Consider the following 17656-nt stretch of genomic DNA (forward strand, 5'->3'; position numbering starts at 1 on the left):
CAGGTGAAGTTCCCATTGACTGGAAAAAGGGAAATATAACCCCCGTTTTCAAGAAGGGGAAAAGGGAAGACCCAGGGAATTACAGACCAGTCAGTCTCACCTCTGTGCCGGGTAAAATCTTGGAGCAGATTCTCCTGGAAGGCATGCTAAGGCACATGAAAAACAGCAAGGTGCTTGGTGACAGCCAGCATGGCTTCACTAAGGGGAAATCCTGCCTGACCAATTTGGTGGCCTTCTATGATGGGGCTACAGAATTGATGGACAAGGGTAAAGCAGTTGATGTCATCTACCTGGACTTGTGCAAAGCATTAAATCTTAAACAGGGGAAGCTTAGATTGGATCTAAGGAGGAAATTCTTTCCTGTTAGTGTGCTGAGGCACTGGAATGGGTTGCCCAGGGAGGTTGTGAGTGCTCCATCCCTGGCAGTGCTCAAGGCCAGGTTGGATGAAGCCTTGGGTGGGATGGTTTAGTGTGAGGTGTCCCTGCCCATGGCAGGGGGGTTGGAACTGGATGATCTTGAGGTCCTTTCCAACCCAAACTGTTCTATGGTTCTATGATTCTATGATCATAGAATTACATGATAGTAAGCAGGTATTTTATTCTGACAATCTGAAATAAAAATTCAGGGCAAGGCAATAGCTTAAAACCAGAGTTAACAAGTAAGTGATAAAAATGAATTAAATGAGATGCCAAATTAATCACTTGGTCTTGTTTCCAGTCTCCTGTTACGCTGCAGTAACTTGAAACAGTGCCAAATGCTTGACTCTTGTTTCAAGGCTTGCCTTTTGGATAATGAAAGAACTATTTATGTATGCTGGAAAAGAACTGACTGCAACCCACTCCAGTGTGCAAACTACTCAAAAATTAAATAGCAAACGTGCAAGGAACAGGAAGAAAATTGCTATATGGTTCTTTAAAAGGCTTTAGAATAGTGACACCGTTGAATGAGGCTGTGGGCTGGTGGTAGGGTTAGATTAAACAGCTGTAGTGAAACATCTGTTCACGGGTAGGGTCATGGCAGAGCAAGAGGGAATGGTGCTTTTCCAGCTCATGTCTGGGTTTGTTTCCAGAGCAGCACCATTTCTAGAGAGCTGTTTTTAAAATTCACTCGTGGATCCAGTGAGTGCCTGTGTGTGATGTATCTGGTCTCTGCCTTGTCCATAAACTAGGTGCACTGCTAGAATTGTTCTTCACTTGAACCGGTATAGTATGAGTAGCACTACCTGCCTTTGTATCCCTAACTACTAGAGTTATTAAGAAGGGAAGAAAAGGGTCTGCCTGGTGGTCTCTCATTTTAACTTTGGCTCTTTTAGCTTTGATAATCTCCAGTTTAGCTCAGAGAACCTTTGAGATTTCAGTTTCACTCTTTGCTATTCTAATAGTGCTTTCTGAGCACAGCTTTCTCGCCATACAACATATGCTAGGTCGATGTTTGCAGCAAGCAAGCTACCAAAACATCTCTGCATTTTTACTGGAAGCACCTGCTATCCATCAGCAAGTAATCCAGTTTCTGACAGCAGACAGAAGTAGATAAATCCTTATTTACTGGAGAGCTGCTTTTGCCAAATAGCGTTGCTGAATTATTTTTTTATATATAACAGAGCCTACTCATCTCTATGCAGTACTACCTTTTACTTTGTGGGGATCCAATTCTACTTGCCTTACTCTAGTAAGCCTGATTACTTCAAAATGACTATTTGTTCTCCAAGTCAACCAGAGTTTACATTTTAACCGTTATAACTGGGAGGTGTGGTGAAGACAGAGGAAGTCACGGCATGTTACTTATCTTCATAAAGAATCCCATCATCCTGAAAAATGAAATTGCCTTTTTTTTTGAGCAAGTAATCTCAAGTAAGCAGATGCAGTGTTTCCTACAGCAGTGTTTCCTACAGCAGTGTGTAGAACTTTGTTATTAGGTAAAATTGAGAACTGAAAGTTTATGGCATGATCTGCCACAAAGAAATGGAAATAAATTAAGTGAACGGTAAAGCAATGAAAAAATCTGTTTTTCTGAACTCTGTCACATAGACAAAACATGTTGCTGGATTTTATATGGCTTTCAAACTATTGTACTTATTATTACACTGAAACCACAATTTTCACATTTTAGAATTGCTTGTAGCTTCATTTCTGATCTGCTTCTGGCTATTCTGTGGTGTTGGGGGCTATTTACTTCCATCTATGTCTGGTTTCTGTTGCTTGCCTCAATGGACTTGTCCTCAGAGTCATTACCCAGACTGATGCCTCCTTTTACCAAGTTCTTGTAGGATGTTTTCCTTCATAAATGTTCACTTCTCTTTGTTGCTCTGGGCGGTGAGTGGGATGTGCAGAACTGATCCTGGTCCTGCAAAGGATCCCTCAAAACTAGGTTGCTCTTCTAGCACCCACTCCTAAATCCCACTCCTCTGGAATCCAGATCTCTTTTCTTTTCACTAAAAAGGGGAGTGGAGGCAAAAGGCACTGAAAAAGAGATGTCAAGAAAGAGCACTTCATTTCACCAGCAATTCTGAGTATTTAATATGACCCATGAGTATGATATCTCAACCGTAGTTAGGTAACCATGAAAGGGAGATTTTGAAGACATTTGGATGCCGCATCCCCTGCAGTGCTCAAGGCCAGGTTGGACACAGATTGAAGAAGCCTAGTCCAGTGGAAGGCGTCCCTGTCAATGGCAGGAGGTTGGAACCGGGTGCTCCTTAAGGTCCCTTCCAACACAAACCATTTGATGACTTTACAAAGTCTCTGATGTGTTTATTTGAACAAACCTCCTAGAAAGATGACTGACACATCCCTGCACAGTCATTCCTCCCTGTTCCCCTCTGGCAGACCAAGGGTGGTCCAGCTATTTGCAGCCCAAATGAGACAATTCCCTCATGGACCATCTCTGCTAATTATACCCTGCTTAGGGACATCTGAGGTTTAAAAAGCTCTTAGCAAATTCCCACATTGGAATAACTGTTACTTTCCTTAACCCGAGAGACAGAATTAATTAATTTTTCATCATATTTTTCTTAAACTCGGGACATTATTACATGTCCTATGTAATGAAGTAATAGGGCAATAAGTAATGGACTCATTATCACTTAAACCAATTAAACTACTCTTTACTTTGCTATCCTAGTTTTTAAAGTCATGTTATTCAGGTGTCTTATCCCTTCAGAGCATACGTAACTAGTGGAACAATACTGCAGAATTTAGAAGGGCAGGAAGCAGACGAGAACCATAGAGATTGATAGAGAGGTTTCCAGCAAAGACTTTAAAAAGCAGGAACCTGAAATTCAGTGATTTCCCTTGAAATCCCTTCACTGCTGGTTTGCAGGCTCTTCTTCCTCCAGTCCTATGCATTTTATATCTCCTTTTAAAGAATAGCCTGTATGGAGATGCCAGGCAGCATCTTCTGGTCCTCAGCCAGCCCCATTGCCTGCCCCATTGCCTGCCCCACAGCCAACCACATGCTGAAGCTCCAGAGCTATTTTGTGTATTCAGATTATAGTCCTGGGGCTAATATCCAACGCTGTCCCTCCTGCAATATTAGTACTTGGATTTTGCCCAGTGAATAGATGAGCACAGGGCTTTTTCTTGCCTCTGTGGTTGACCTGATGCTAAAAGGAAGTATCTCCTCTAATATTTTATCTATTCACTATATCTGTGTAGTGGCATTGTAATTAGCTGTTAAACTCTATCATGTGCTTCATAAAGGAGACATACAGAGATCATTATTCAGTTGTGGGAGATACTGCTATGAGGATATGAATAAATATTTAAAAGGCTGTGCTCCTGGTTTTGGGTCATGACATCAGCCTAATCCAGAGCTAAATCTGCCATTTTTCTTCTTTTTTTTTTTTCATGGGTTTTGTTTTCTTCCTTGAGCCCAATAAATTTAGGTTTTTCACATTTAGCCCTTCCCATCGATATTTTATAGGAGATCTCACTTTTTCACCACTGCTTTCTGATCGAGTACTTGAGGTTCCTAATACTTATTCTGAAGGCATCAGAATCCAGTCCACACTGTGGCTGTACTTGCTCCCCTTTGCAAATCATACACATAGGCATATAGGTGATTTGACTTAGCCCCCTTTCAGGCTGAACAGAAAATGTTTGATGGAGTGTTGAGCTTACTGCGTTATAGATCTGACATAAATTCCACAAATGGTCAGGAAAGACATTTTTTTTCCCCCTCACAAATGAAAATTCCTTTTAGGTCTTAATGATCAGCTGCACTTTAAATGAACCTGAATTAGGAGGTCATTTTTCTTCTGCAGAAGCAAGTGTGTGGCGATAGAAAATGCTGTCTGTGAGGTTGTTGGGTTTACGTCATGTCAAAGTTCTAGAACTTCCGCCTTTTCAGGCTCTTTTGTGAAGCTGTAAAAATGCTGCACGTTTTGGTTCTTCCCCAAACCAGTGTACCTGGAAATCCAAACTGTCTGGGTCTAGGTCTTCCTAGAAGCACTCAGTGATACCCCCGAGCTAAAACCGCTTTGTTTTACGGCAAAACTGAACTTGATTTTCCTTCCTGATGCTGAGCGGTAAGGTATGTCCCAGACTGGCTCTGGGCAGGGACTGCAGGGGAAGGGTTGCACCGCAGGTGAAGTGCTCAAGATTTATTTCTTTGCTGCTTTGGGGGGAAAAAAAGAGAAAATAAAATATAAAAAATCCTGTATTTTCAATGTTGGGTGGTTTGGGGCATAAAAGAGAGGAGTAAGGTGAAGAAATCTGTTGGTAGACATCCCTGTGTAAATAGCAGCCGCTGAGCATTACCTGAACATTAGCACAAACCCTTCCTTACCCAGCTGACACACACACTGTTCTCATTACCAAATGGGATAAGAAAGCCTGGTAAGAAAATCAACTCCTTGAGGTTTTTCTATTATTACTATTATTATTTCTAAATCATTTGTAAGAAAAGAACCAGATAAACAAGATAAGGCTGAAGGTCTGCCAAGCCTATGTTAAAACCACAAGCTAACAGTCAAATAAATAAGGGATGAAATGAAGAGGAAAAAAGGGAATATGGGTATTAAGCAGTGACTCCTGAGCCATAATAATCTCAAATAGCAAGGGTTTGGAGCCTCAGCAGTTGCTGAAATTACAGTGATCTTTAGGAGAGTGAATATAGAGGAAATAAAGAACTAATTTTCACTCATGCTGACAATAGACTGCTCCTCACGGGAGCGCTGGTAGAATCACTGTTACACAAGTGCCTTCATTATCGGATCTCAGGTGGAGTGTTTAGAGACAGAATTCCAAGAATTAAACTTTTCGCTGCAAATTAGGCAGATTTTGGAGACATAAACTTAGAACCCTCTGGTGTAAGACTTGCGCACTTAATGGCTATCTGTTTTTTAGAGTGCTTAATCCCCTCTCGTGCGAAGTGGGGAGTTAATTTGTGAGTGGTGTGAGTGCATTTATTCTGAGCAATCAATTAGCTCTAATTAAGTAGCTATATAACCAAATTCTGGGTCCTTTGGGGAGGGAGGAGTTCGAAGTTTACCATTCACAGTAAAGAAATCCCAGTGCCAATAAAACATACAAGCAAAAACCTAAACCTACTGCTTCTAATTTGAATTCAGTCCTTGAATTGAAAGGCAACTAAGAAGTCTTTTGTTAATAGAGTATAAAAATATTTGTGGCTTAAAGGTTTGGGTTTTGGTTTTTTTTCTTATTTTAATGAAGAATGTGAATGAGATTATGGACTTCTCTTTATCGCAGTCTACAGTAAGCAAGGTCTATAAATTCACTGAAAATAAGGAAATTATTCATTTCCTGAACCTTTTATTTTGAAATCCTGGTTTTTTGCACTAGAACTCCCTGACTCAAAGGAAAATGATTCTTTTATTTCATAATCCTTTACCTACAACCGCTCCCCTTCAATTTTGAAATGTATTTCTTCTTCCACAATTCTTTTGTATGAAAACACGCTTTCTCCATTCAGCTGGGAATACATTGACACAGCACTGCCATGAAAGGGTCAGTCCTGTCCATTAGAGAAAGCTGGTCCCAGTCCAGTAGATTTTAATTAGCATGCAGATAACTGGAGACACCTGAGTTGTCTCATTAAAATTGACAGGACTACTGGAAGGTGTAAAGTGAAGTGTGGGTTCAGGTGCTTGTCTGGATAAATGCGCTGATTCCCCTTTGATACAAACGATCTATTTCAAGATCTGTTTCAGTGAAATAATTGAAAAAAATATTTATCTGAAAAATTATCTTGAAAATCCACAGAAAAGGAAGGGTTGTTCTATGTCCCTGTGTTTCATAAGCAGAGAAATAAAACTTCTTCCAATATGTGTACAGTTTGTCTGTATTAAGTGCATGTGTTATCCCTGAGCAGTCACAGCCAGTAGGTCACTTTTGCCCAAACACTTACTTATCCACATTGTATTTCCAGCAAATATATTCAAAACACGAAGAGCAGCTGAGAAGACAGAAACCAAATCTCTTGCGTATTTCCACTGTATTTGTGCAGTCTGTGTTCTTTCTTTGAAGTGCCCTTTCCAAACTCACTGTTTCTGTACCTATTTTGAAGCCGTAGCACGTAAAAACGTGTGAAGTTCATCAGTGCTATTTCAAAAGCCTCCTCAATAGTCCCAGTACTTGCTTGGTACCATATTCAGGAGAGTGATTAAACGATCTCTTTGTCTTTTTTGTTGGGGTTTTCTCTTTTTTCTCTCTTTTTAATTTGTTTCTCCCACTATCAAATATTTCTAAATTAAACTTTGCCTCTTTCTAGAACAATTTACCTGGCATCTGTTGATTATCATCTCAAAAATCGGTTTTAGAAACTCAGTTTCTCAATGGAAAACATTTTTTTCCCCACCTTTAGTGTAAAACAACTGAGTCTTCAAATAGTATTTTTCACATAGTCACATATTCTGTTCCCCTGAGAGGCACTGTCTTACTTAAAGAGGAACATCCTGCCATGGAGCTACAAGTAATCACTTCCACATGTTATTCTCATCTTTATGTTTCAGCTTTTAAGTCATTTAAACTGACATTGTTTTTACTGGGGTAAATAGCAAATAGCCGGTAAGTGGAGTTTGATCCTTTTGTGATTTTGTGTTGTACATTTTGTGAGAAAATTACCACTTCGTACTGCAAGATACGCTGTATACCTCACCAGCTTTGATTACTTAATAGTGAAAACATCTGGCTTGGCACTGTTATACAGCCCTTCTTCCCAGCTTTGAAGTTCAGGCTGCCAATCTCTTTGCTGTCAGAAGCATTCATAAATAACTCGAGTTTTCCAGCATGAGCTCTTTCAGCTATGACATATCCCTGCGGGAGCATCCTTGCGATTCCTCGGTGCCTGTGGAACTTTGTTCCTAGAAGCAGCTCCAGTTAATCACAGGATCATGGAATGTTTTCTCCAAGCCCCTGTGTCCAACCTGGCCTTGAGCACTGCCAGGGATGGGGCAGCCACAGCTTCTCTGGGCACCCTGTGCCAGCGCCTCAGCACCCTCACAGGGAAGAGCTTCTGCCTAAGAGCTCATCTGCTAATGGCACAGATAGTTTATGTCTGTTCTGTTAGTTAGAAGTAGCTATGGGAAAGGTGTGAGATGCGGAGCCAGAAAAGATTATCCTCTTTTAGCTACAACTCTGACATTACCTTCTGAATTCTGCAGCTTATTATGACATCTTGGTACCCTTCATCCTCCAAGAATCCTCTCAGTTCTTATGAAAACAAAGGCTTGTTTGCACCCCAGTTGATAGATCAGTTTTCATCTGAATCCTCAAACAAGATTACCTTCAACTACAGATCCCCTTCGCATCTTTGACGTATCCGCCGTCTGTTGGGTTATTGGGTAGAAGAATATACCTATAAGAATATCCCCAGTTTGGAAAATGTAAGTTTCTAAATCAGTTTAGTGAGACATGCCTATACATACCTTGCCTGACCCAAACTATTTTTTACTTGGTTGAAAATCCTAAGCCAGCAACTAAAAAAAAATCAGCTTTAAGTTAATAAAATATTGAACAGAGCATTTTGTCCGCAATCAAATGTCTTCGGGTAATTCTGTAATCAATGTAATCTCTGTAATCAACCTCTGTAATCAGATGACTTCAGGTTAAAAACTGGAGCCCATATACAACACAAAGCATCTTACTGCAAAGTCCCATTTCAGAGTTTCTGTTGTGTCCTCCATGCTGTCACACATTGTCTTTGATGATGGTTGCACATGTTTACCAAGAGCAGAATGATAGGAAGAAAAACATCCTCCAAACAGCTAGATTTCTTCTTTATCTGTGGTCACTACCTGATGTTTTAGCCCAGATATGTCCTTCATAAGCCCAGCTGTTGGTGAAGAGCGTGTTGGCATTGTGAGCCTGATATGCATCTCACTGAGCTGAAGGGAAAGACTCTTATTGCCTTTGAGTTCTGCAGTCCCACCTACTGAAGCCAAATCCTTCTGAGAAGGGCAGGAATTACAGGCAGAGCTGACCCAGTCATTTTCTGTTCCATATATAGATTGTCACGTAGACTAATCCTCTTTCTCATGGCAGTTAGTTAGCAAACCCCTCTCAACACTTCGAAGGGTTCCCTTTTCCTGCGTGCAAGTCCTCAGGCTTGTACAGAGCTTTCCAGATGGGATCTTCCCGGTGGTTTGTAAAATGGCATTGCTATTTGCCTTGCTTCTGCCCAAAATTGCTTTCCTCGTACATCTGAAGGTCATAGTGGATTTCCCTGAGGCACATACCCACTTGTAGGCTTGAAATCAGAGGCACGCAGGTTCCTCTCTCCCTTCATTTCCTTCTGTTAGACCCAACAGAATTTATGGCAAAACCTCTTGTTCCTTCTTTCAGAGATGTGATTCGTCCCTAGGTAACTCTAGACCTCTGATCATTGGGTGTCCGCTCTGTGCCAGTCACAGGAGCTCACTGTGCTGCCACAGTGAAGAATTCGGATCTTCTGAAAGACAATTTGTCCAACTTCCCTTCCAACTTTGAAGGGTGCTTCCTTCCACGGGTGCTTGAGGGAGGTGAAAGAGCCAGCAGAGACTCATCCCTCACTTTCAGACAGCTGTTACAGAGCGAAATTCAGCTGAAGGGGTGATACGTGGTCTAACCTCTTTGCTGCGAAAGTCCGAAAGTCTGCACGAGCGGCAGATAGGCAGACAGGTCCCTGCAGTTCTCTTGCACTGTTATTCCAGCTCCGGCTGTATTTCCAGGCTTTGCAAGTAGTAGATTCCATAACCACACTCTTACTGTAGGTATCAAAATATTGAGAATCAGTCCTAGAACCACATCTCGAGGAGCTCTGCCTTCTACTTCAGTATTATCCACTGAGCATCACTTCGTGCTCTATCTCCATAGACGAGCTCCTTCAGTTTCCTACCTTCATCTCCATTTTCTTCACTTTAAGTCCATTCTTTTTCCACATCACATTTTTGAATCATCACCCAGAACGCCTGTTACACATGAGCCACACAAGAATTTTTGCTCTTCAAGCCGGATCCAGACCCCAGATGCACTGAGTGGGAACACAGCACTTCTTGACGCTGAGTTTCCAGCTCGCTATCCTCCCTGCTTCCAGGGATGGGCCTTTGACAAAGCTGCAACGCGAACAGAAGAAACCCTGAAATGAGTTGTTCTCACTTGGCTGAGTACATCATCTCATGTTCCGTTTGACATATCTCAAAATAAAATAATGCCAACTAGCTCTCCCAAAGCACTGCTATCAAGAGGACGGATGCTCTACTGGTTTTACTTGCTGTCCATCATGATAACCTATGTCCTGATAGGCACAAATGTGTATAGATTTATAAGAACTGCTGCTTTTTGGCTTGACACAGGACCGCAGCGATGTGCGGTGCTTCGGGAATACCCAGGGTGGTACGGCAGCACGTTCAGCGTGAGCCTTGGGGAAGCGGCGGTAGCTGGGATTTGCACCTGGTAGCCGTATATTATCTAGCTAATGAGCCAGTGAAGTGTTTAATCACCCTGCTGAGAAAACGAAACTTCTAAACAGGGTAAATCCACTCTGGGGCCGCTCGGAGCTACACCTGACAGGTATTGTCATCTCCTGCCTCTTGCGGCCGCACTGCCAAGGTATCCTCTTTTGTTAACTCGTGAGAGTCCTGCTGAGCTGGAGAACATTAGAAACCAAAGCAATTCTAATTTAATTAGCTGCTCATTTGCGTAAAGTAGGTTACTTTGCATGTCAGCCTCCTGTGTGTAGAACTCTCTTGGAGAGGCCTGCTTGGTCTTTTTAACACCCTTTGGGTTGGGGAATGGGGGCTCAACTCTTGTACTAATTACGTCTTGGAGGCAATACCTTGGAAAATAGTCACTGCTGTAGAACATTTGCTGAAGAACTGGAAATACACCGCTCGGCTTCACGAAAACCTTCTCGGCTCCGTTTTAGTTACGAGCATTACAATTTGCCTGTTGCTTTCGAGAGCTAAAGGGCAAAAAGATGCGCAAACTGAACGTACTAATCATCATTATGCCTTCTCATTAACAATATCCAGGAGGAAACATCTGTCTTTGTGCAGAAAAGTGGGTCTTTAAGTCCAATTACTACAATTAATGAGTTACATATGAGAAACATGAGTTTTACCATGGGATTTAGAGGATTACGATAGCAACATACTCTGCATTTCACATGAGCTCCTCACCACCACATCAAATATTTGCGTTTCCACCAGCCCATGAAAACTCAGCAAGTCACAGTGAGAAGTCACTTGTATAAAGAAAAACTATTTGGGCCCATTATCTAACCCATAAACAGCATCGACGCAGTTCTCTACAGTGGCTGTATCCTATTATTTATTCTCCACGTTGCAGTGATATCCCAGGATGCAATCCAGAATCCCTGCGACTGGAATGACATAAATCTCTCTTTTGCAGGGCACACAGGCGCTACTAGAATAGAATCAGTGCTATAGCATTATAGAATTGCAGCTGTATCTGTTAGCTGAGCACTGCAGGTGTTTTCAAAGCACTGGGGAAAGAAACATTGAGAATCCACAGTCTATGCACCAGGCTGCTTAGAGTTAATTTGCTTGTGCTGATACTACCTCCTTCTCTTTATGTTTTTTAAATCAGGCTCTGGTGTTTCTCAGTGTGTGAAATACATAGTAAATACGCTTGGTGCATATTTTGAGTGTCAGTGTGTGCATGCTCACACACGCACTTCTTTGGAAATAAGCTTTTTTTATGAAGAAGTGGAAGAGAAAACATTTCCTATTTCAAAAAAATGATTTGAATGTTGAAGAACGAACCTGTGGGGATAGCTGTATCCTCTCACTCTGAGGTGCAGGGAAGTCTGAAGGCCCAGTTATTAAAGACTTTCAGCTGCTAAACACGAGCTGGAAGAGTGAAGGCATAGAATTGTAGAATCATAGAACAGTTCGGGTTGGAAAGGACCTCAAGGTCATCCAGTTCCAACCCCCTACCATGGGCAGGGACACCTCACACTAAACCATGGTACCCAAGGCTTCATCCAACCTGGCCTTGAACACCGCCAGGGATGGAGCACTCACAGCCTCCCTGGGCAACCCATTCCAGTGCCTCAGCACCCTCACAGGAAAGAATTTCCTCCTTAGATCCAATCTAAACTTCCCCTGTTTCAGTTTGAACCCGTTACCCCTTGTCCTGTCACTGCAGTCCCTGATGAAGAGTCCCTCCCCAGCATCCCTATAGGCCCCCTTCAGGTACTGGAAGGCTGCTGTTGGCAGCTCGATCTCAGGAGGGATTTTATTCTCTCTTCTGCTCCTTTGTGTAACTAATTAAAAATGTAAACACATCTTCTAAATACAGGAAAATTAATCCGCAGCTCTTGTCTCCTGGCTACTGCTGGATCCCTGAGAATACAGAGAGCTGTCACGACTGCATGGATTTGGTGGGATTCTGGGGAGCGAGAGTGGCAGCAGCTCCATGTGCAGCAGCTGCCTGCCCTCCTACGCTGGAGTTACTCTCCAGGCAGTGCTGCTCCTGGCTTAGGAGCATTCTTTTCATGCTTTAATGATATAATGTAAGAAGGACGTCTCAACCCGAGAGGGACGTGGAGCTGCTGGAGCGAGGGCAGAGGAGGCCATAGGGATGCTGCGAGGGCTGGAGCAGCTCTGCTCTGGAGCCAGGCTGAGAGAGCTGGGCTGGGGCAGCCTGGAGAAGAGAAGGCTCCTGAAGGGGAGACCTCAGAGCAGCTCCAGTGCCTAAAGGGGCTGCAGGGAACCTGGAGAGGGGCTTGGGACAAGGGCCTGTAGGGACAGGCCAAGGGGAATGGCTTGAACCTGCCCGAGGGGAGACTGAGCTGAGCTCTTAGGCAGAAGCTCTTCCCTGTGAGGGTGCTGAGGTGCTGGCACAGGGTGCCCAGAGAAGCTGTGGCTGCCCCATCCCTGGCAGTGCTCAAGGCCAGGTTGGACACAGGGGCTTGGAGCAAGCTGCTCCAGTGGAAGGGGTCCCTGCCCTGGCAGGGGTTGGAGCTGGAGGAGCTTTGAGGTCCCTTCCAACACAACCATGCTGTGAGTCTATGATTCTGTGACAAGGTTCTGTATGAAAAGAGAGGTAATTGCATGGAAATCTCGTGATGAAGAAAACAAATGAGTAATTAATCTTAACATTCATAAAAAGACTGTTTGGGTTTTCATGGCAGCTGGCTGGGTTTCTGATCGGAGACACGGGTTTTGGAGTGAGCCTGTGCATGTCCCGCATGGATGGAGACATCTACCATGCTCCTGGTCCCTGACCTCGGCTCCGGAGCCATGGATGGCCCCATACAAACCTGTCCTGTGGCTCGTTCCTGGAACACCCCTTCCTCTATCCATGTTTTATGGCTTGAGTGTTTCAAGTCATATTTTTCTCTCTCTGATCCAATTCTGATGCAGTGGACAATAGCCTATTTGACTTACTAAAGCTGATGCCTTCCTTATTAGGTTACTCATTTAGTAACACAGGGCAGAGAACTTGCTGAAGGTTGTAGCTGCGGAAATATATAGGGAAAATCTACTTATGATTCATATCCACGATTTCAGTTGGTCTTAAATAAGCAGAATCAGAATTGTGCCCAATTCCTGTGAGAGATTAAGATCTCCCACATGGAATGTGCCCTGTGCCACAAAGGATCTGCTGTTACCTGGTGGGGATAGCTGGTGGGATTTGAGTGTCCCTGGTAGGTGATGCATCCAGCCGAGCAAGTATTAGCCCGGAGACTGCACATTTAAAGATATGAACATGAAACTTGCCTTTGAGCATCAAAGTGGATTAATGTTGATAGAGAAAGCAGGAAGACTAATCTTCGGAGACCTAAGTGGATGACACAAGTGCCAAAGACAGTCGCTGGAATGCGTTTGGCCGTATGCAGGTTGTGGGAATGTTCAAGGCATAGCTTCAGGGGAACAAGACTGCGTTGGCAGTGAGCAAATCGGAAGCTGCTGTCCCCGGTTTTGGCCTTGAACCCGCGATGCATGAGATACATGACCTCAGCCACGCATTGCAAGGCACCTTCTAACTCTAAAGCTATCCCCATGTACTCAAAACCAAAGTCTTGTGTGCCCCTGCTTCACCTGGCAGCCCTTGTGTCTCCAGCAGTGTCTTGCATAGAACCAGGGACCTTGCGCTCGTCGGAGGCAGTGTCCAGGACACGGGTTTTACTCTTTGATGCTTTAAATGATTTAAAGGTACAAAGATTATTCAATTCCCTCTGGAAGAGAGCTGAGGCATCTCAGCTGATGCATCTTTAAAGGGCAGCGCTTGAAGTACCGCTGCAGCTGACACCTCTCTTGCCACGCAGCAGTGCTGCTGCTCCACGGGGTGGGCAGGAGGAGCTCTTCAGTCTCATTTTCCCCCTCAAACACAGCATCAGTATGGCATTCCCTGCCAGACATTCCATAATTTTCCAGGTTTTGAGGTATTTTCCCAGGAAAACTTCATTTTCCATGTGAAAAACTTTGTTTTTTCGGAATAGCATTCTTCATCGAAACTTAACATCGACAAAAAATTGCAGACCTGCTGCAGTCTCACCCAACAGCCTTGGGCATCAGTTCTGTTGGGTGCAGCAGTGGGGGTAGACCTGCAATATTTGAAATATAACTGAGATGTTTCAGGAAGTGTTTGTGCTGGCTCTGGTGCTTCTCCCAGAATGGTACAATTCCAGGCTGGTTTGTGTTGGAAAGGACCTCAAAGCTCATCCAGTTCCAACCCCCTGCACAGGCAGGGACACCTTGCACTAGAGCAGCTTGCTCCAAGCCCCTGCGTCCAACCTGGCCTAGAAGGAGCAGTGTAAGTCTGTCTGGAAATCTTAGAATCAAGGTTGGAAAAGACCTTTAAGGAGACTTCTACAGCTGAAGACGCGTGGTAAAACCAACAGTAAATGCAATAGTAAAACCACCTGCGTTTTGCCTGCGATCCCCCAGATTTCACTGCAATACCCTTTTTCATGCCGACAGGTTCTCAGTGCGACTTCTGTTTCTTTTTCCAGCGCCTAACCTCCCCAAGGCTCAAGTCAAAACTGCATCCCTTGGCTTGGCAGGAAAAGCCAGGTCACCTCTGCTGCCCGTCTCCGTGCCCACAGCCCCGGAGGTTGCAGAAGAGGGACACAAGCAGACTGAGGACTCCGCAAACGTAAGAGCCATCTGCCAGGGCCAGCGGGCTTGCAAGGCTCGTCACCATTGAGTTCTGTTCTCTAATCCCCAATCTACACATCAGTTTTTAGATAACGGCCCATCCCTCCTTACCTGGGGTATTGCACTGCATGCACTACACTGACAGCTATCAGAACGCTAGTAGAAAGTTTTGGCAGCCAGTAAGACTTTGCTGTTGGCTTTAATGGGCTTTGTGATGTGGAGGAGAAGTGCGTGCCTAAATTCTGTGTGAATATTATCCTTTCGACAGCTCTCACAGCCTCTCCTCAGCACGCCGAGGTATCAGGAGAAGAGAAAAGGGGGCGAGAAGTGCAATAAGGGAAGAAAATAGTTTTGGCAGGGAGATTTAGTATAGAGTGATAGCAGATAATGGTGAGAAAAGTAACACTGAAGGGGCAGGTAAGTGAAACTGAAAAGATGGAGTAATTAGAATAATCTTTTCACTCCTATTAAGACTCTGTTAGAGAAGAGACTTGCATGACTCAGAAGATGAAACTGTGCAAAAGGAAACGAATAAGGGAAAAAAGAAATAAGTTAAATACATGTTGTGCACCACGTCTTTTCATCTCCTTGCACAGGACAACTTTTTGCCAGGCACTATTGCAGCGATCTGTCCAACATTTTGTTAGTGAATCCCTTGGTGTTTTCAACCTGGCTGTAGGCAAAAGATTCTCTTTAGAGGGGTACGCGTGGTTTGGGTCTGCTGCTTGATTAGTGCAGGACAACAGTGTTTGATTCCTGCTTGTTGCTGTCACCGGCATAGGTATATCCTTCTGCATATAGTCACAGTAGGATTCTAATGTTTTGCTGCGAAAGGGGACGCAGGATGATTAAGAAACATGGAATCTCTTACTGGAACAGGAGCAGGAAAGAAAATCCCCTCCACGGTAAAATTGGTGATATAAGGAGTAATTTAACACAGGACATTTAATGACAAGAAGTGCAATTTCAGCTTCCAATACCTTATCACAATTTAGCTCTCGGGAGAGACTCTGCTCAAGCTCCGCAAGTGTGAAGGCAGTCACAGGAAACAACAGTGCAGGCAACAAGCTCATCGGGTGGTCAGAATTTGGGGTGAAAGGCTAAAATTTGGAGATGAGCTTTCTTTTAAGCTTGACTCTGCAGGTGCTTTCTAAAGCTGCCTGCTCCATCTCACCTCAGGGACTGCAGGGCTTATACAGCAGTGCCAGATCTTGTGTTGGCAAAATAAATAAATGGTGATGAAGTAAATAATATTGGAGCTCCCTCGGTGTCTGAAAGCAGGGGATCACTTCTCTTGCTCTTGCCTTGGTCGTGTCTGAGGTCACTGACTCCCAAGAATAGGTGCAGTTTTGCTGCTAATTGTGGGGTTTGCTGCAGATTCCCAGTTGGCCGTACCCCAAGGGACTGCTTTCCTCCAACCCAGTGCAGTGCTTCTGAAAGCTGCTCCCACTCCTCAGCTCCCACTAAAGGCTGCGGTAGAAATCCCCAACCACCAGCAAGGGAAGAGAAATTCGGCTAATTGCTGGGTCAACTGTTGCAACCTGACCTGAGACAGGGCGTGTTTAGATGTGCATTTTACATCTCTTTTGGGTGCCAAAACTGTTTATGTTGTGTGTGTTGTCCCCCCTCCTCTGCCAAACATGGATGCATGGAGTGGAATGGAGGGAGCTGGGGAAATTGGGACTCAGAGGACGGCCGTTAACATTTCACATTGTTCTGCCATGGTCACCCCTGGTTTTCAGCTCCTGTGTTGATCCCAGAGAGGCTTTGCTAGCCAGCCTGTAAGCATCAGGCCATGGTTGGATGCTGCAGGTCCCTGAGGAGGACATCCTGGCTGGGGGCCCTGGGAGGTCCCTGCCATGGGGCCGTGTCCTTGGCTCTGTCCGGGGGTCTCGGTTCCTGTCCCACTGCCGCTTATGTGTGTGTGTTTGTTCAATTGCAGGTTTATGAGCAGGATGATCTGAGTGAACAGATGGCCAGTTTGGAGGGGCTAATGAAGCAACTCAATGCTATCACAGGCTCAGCCTTCTAACAGCTCTTGATGAGGTGATAATTATCCCGGAGCATTGCAACATACCAGGATTTCTCTCATACTACCCACTTACACAACCCCATCACAAATCATCTTGTTGCCGGTATCACTCCTTCAGTGCAAGGAAGATGCCTGCAGATTCCTAAAAGGAATGATTAAAAAAAAAAAAAACAAAAAACAAAGAAGAAGCGAAGAATAATAATGGAGATGTTACAGAACTTCAGATCTGGCATCTAAAGGGATGAAGGCATGAAGGCAAATGACATTGTCACCATGGGGTCATTAGCTGATGCTACCAGATTGCTCATTTTGATCTACTAGTATTTGTAGAGCTGAAGTTGTCATGACTAACTCATGTTTTACTCCGTAGAGGTTCGTAGCTCTTTGTGTAGATCTAGTCTTACCTCATGCAAGTATGTTTTTAAACATAGACTGTGCCATTAATGAGACAGTGTTGTAGGTCACTCGTTTGGTTTTGGGTTTTGTTAAATATATAATTACTGACTACAAAAACACCCATAGCAGATGATCACACCACAACACCAAAAATTTGGAAGCTTTCCCAACAGCACAAAACGAGAAGACAAGTTACTAATTTCTTTTGTTGTCTCTGTCAGTTATCTCTCACGAGAGGTGGGGATTAGTGAGTGGCTGTAAAACTCAGCCACTTCAGCATTTCCTCTCGTAGTTAGTGTTTTATGTACGGAAAAACAGAGAACCAGGAATGTAAAAACTACAAAAAAAAAAAAAAAAAAAAAAAAAGGAAAAAAGGGGAAAATTAAAAGTCTGAGTTTGCATTGGCGGCCTGCTGCCAGCCAGCCAGTGTGCACTTGTGAAAAGAGGACGTGACAAGCAATCTTCTCTGACACGCAGTCATTACACGCTTGAGCTTGTAATAAGACATGTCTGCGGACGAGTGGCCCTTGTGCCAGACCATGATGACATTGGGAAGCACTGCTGGGGCCACCCCAAGATGGAGTAGAATGAAAAACAAAGCTGAGTTTGCCTCCCTTGCCTTCCTTGCCTTTCTCGCCTTTCTCATCCACCCTGCATCCCAGGA

At 44.0% G+C, this 17656-nt stretch overlaps 1 protein-coding gene across 1 annotated transcript in view; it reads left to right on the forward strand.

Annotated features, from left to right (window-relative positions):
• DCC (DCC netrin 1 receptor) overlaps nucleotides 1-16596 on the forward strand; it is a 615473-nt gene extending 598877 nt beyond the window's left edge. Inside the window, exons 28-29 of the mRNA XM_065661552.1 lie at nucleotides 14420-14562; nucleotides 16507-16596. Coding sequence (XP_065517624.1) covers nucleotides 14420-14562; nucleotides 16507-16596 — 233 coding nt within the window. The remainder of the gene's footprint in view (nucleotides 1-14419; nucleotides 14563-16506) is intronic.
• Nucleotides 16597-17656: the final 1060 nt, after the last annotated feature.

This window comes from Lathamus discolor, chromosome Z (genome assembly GCF_037157495.1).
Source record: "Lathamus discolor isolate bLatDis1 chromosome Z, bLatDis1.hap1, whole genome shotgun sequence".
NCBI lineage: Eukaryota > Metazoa > Chordata > Aves > Psittaciformes > Psittacidae > Lathamus > Lathamus discolor.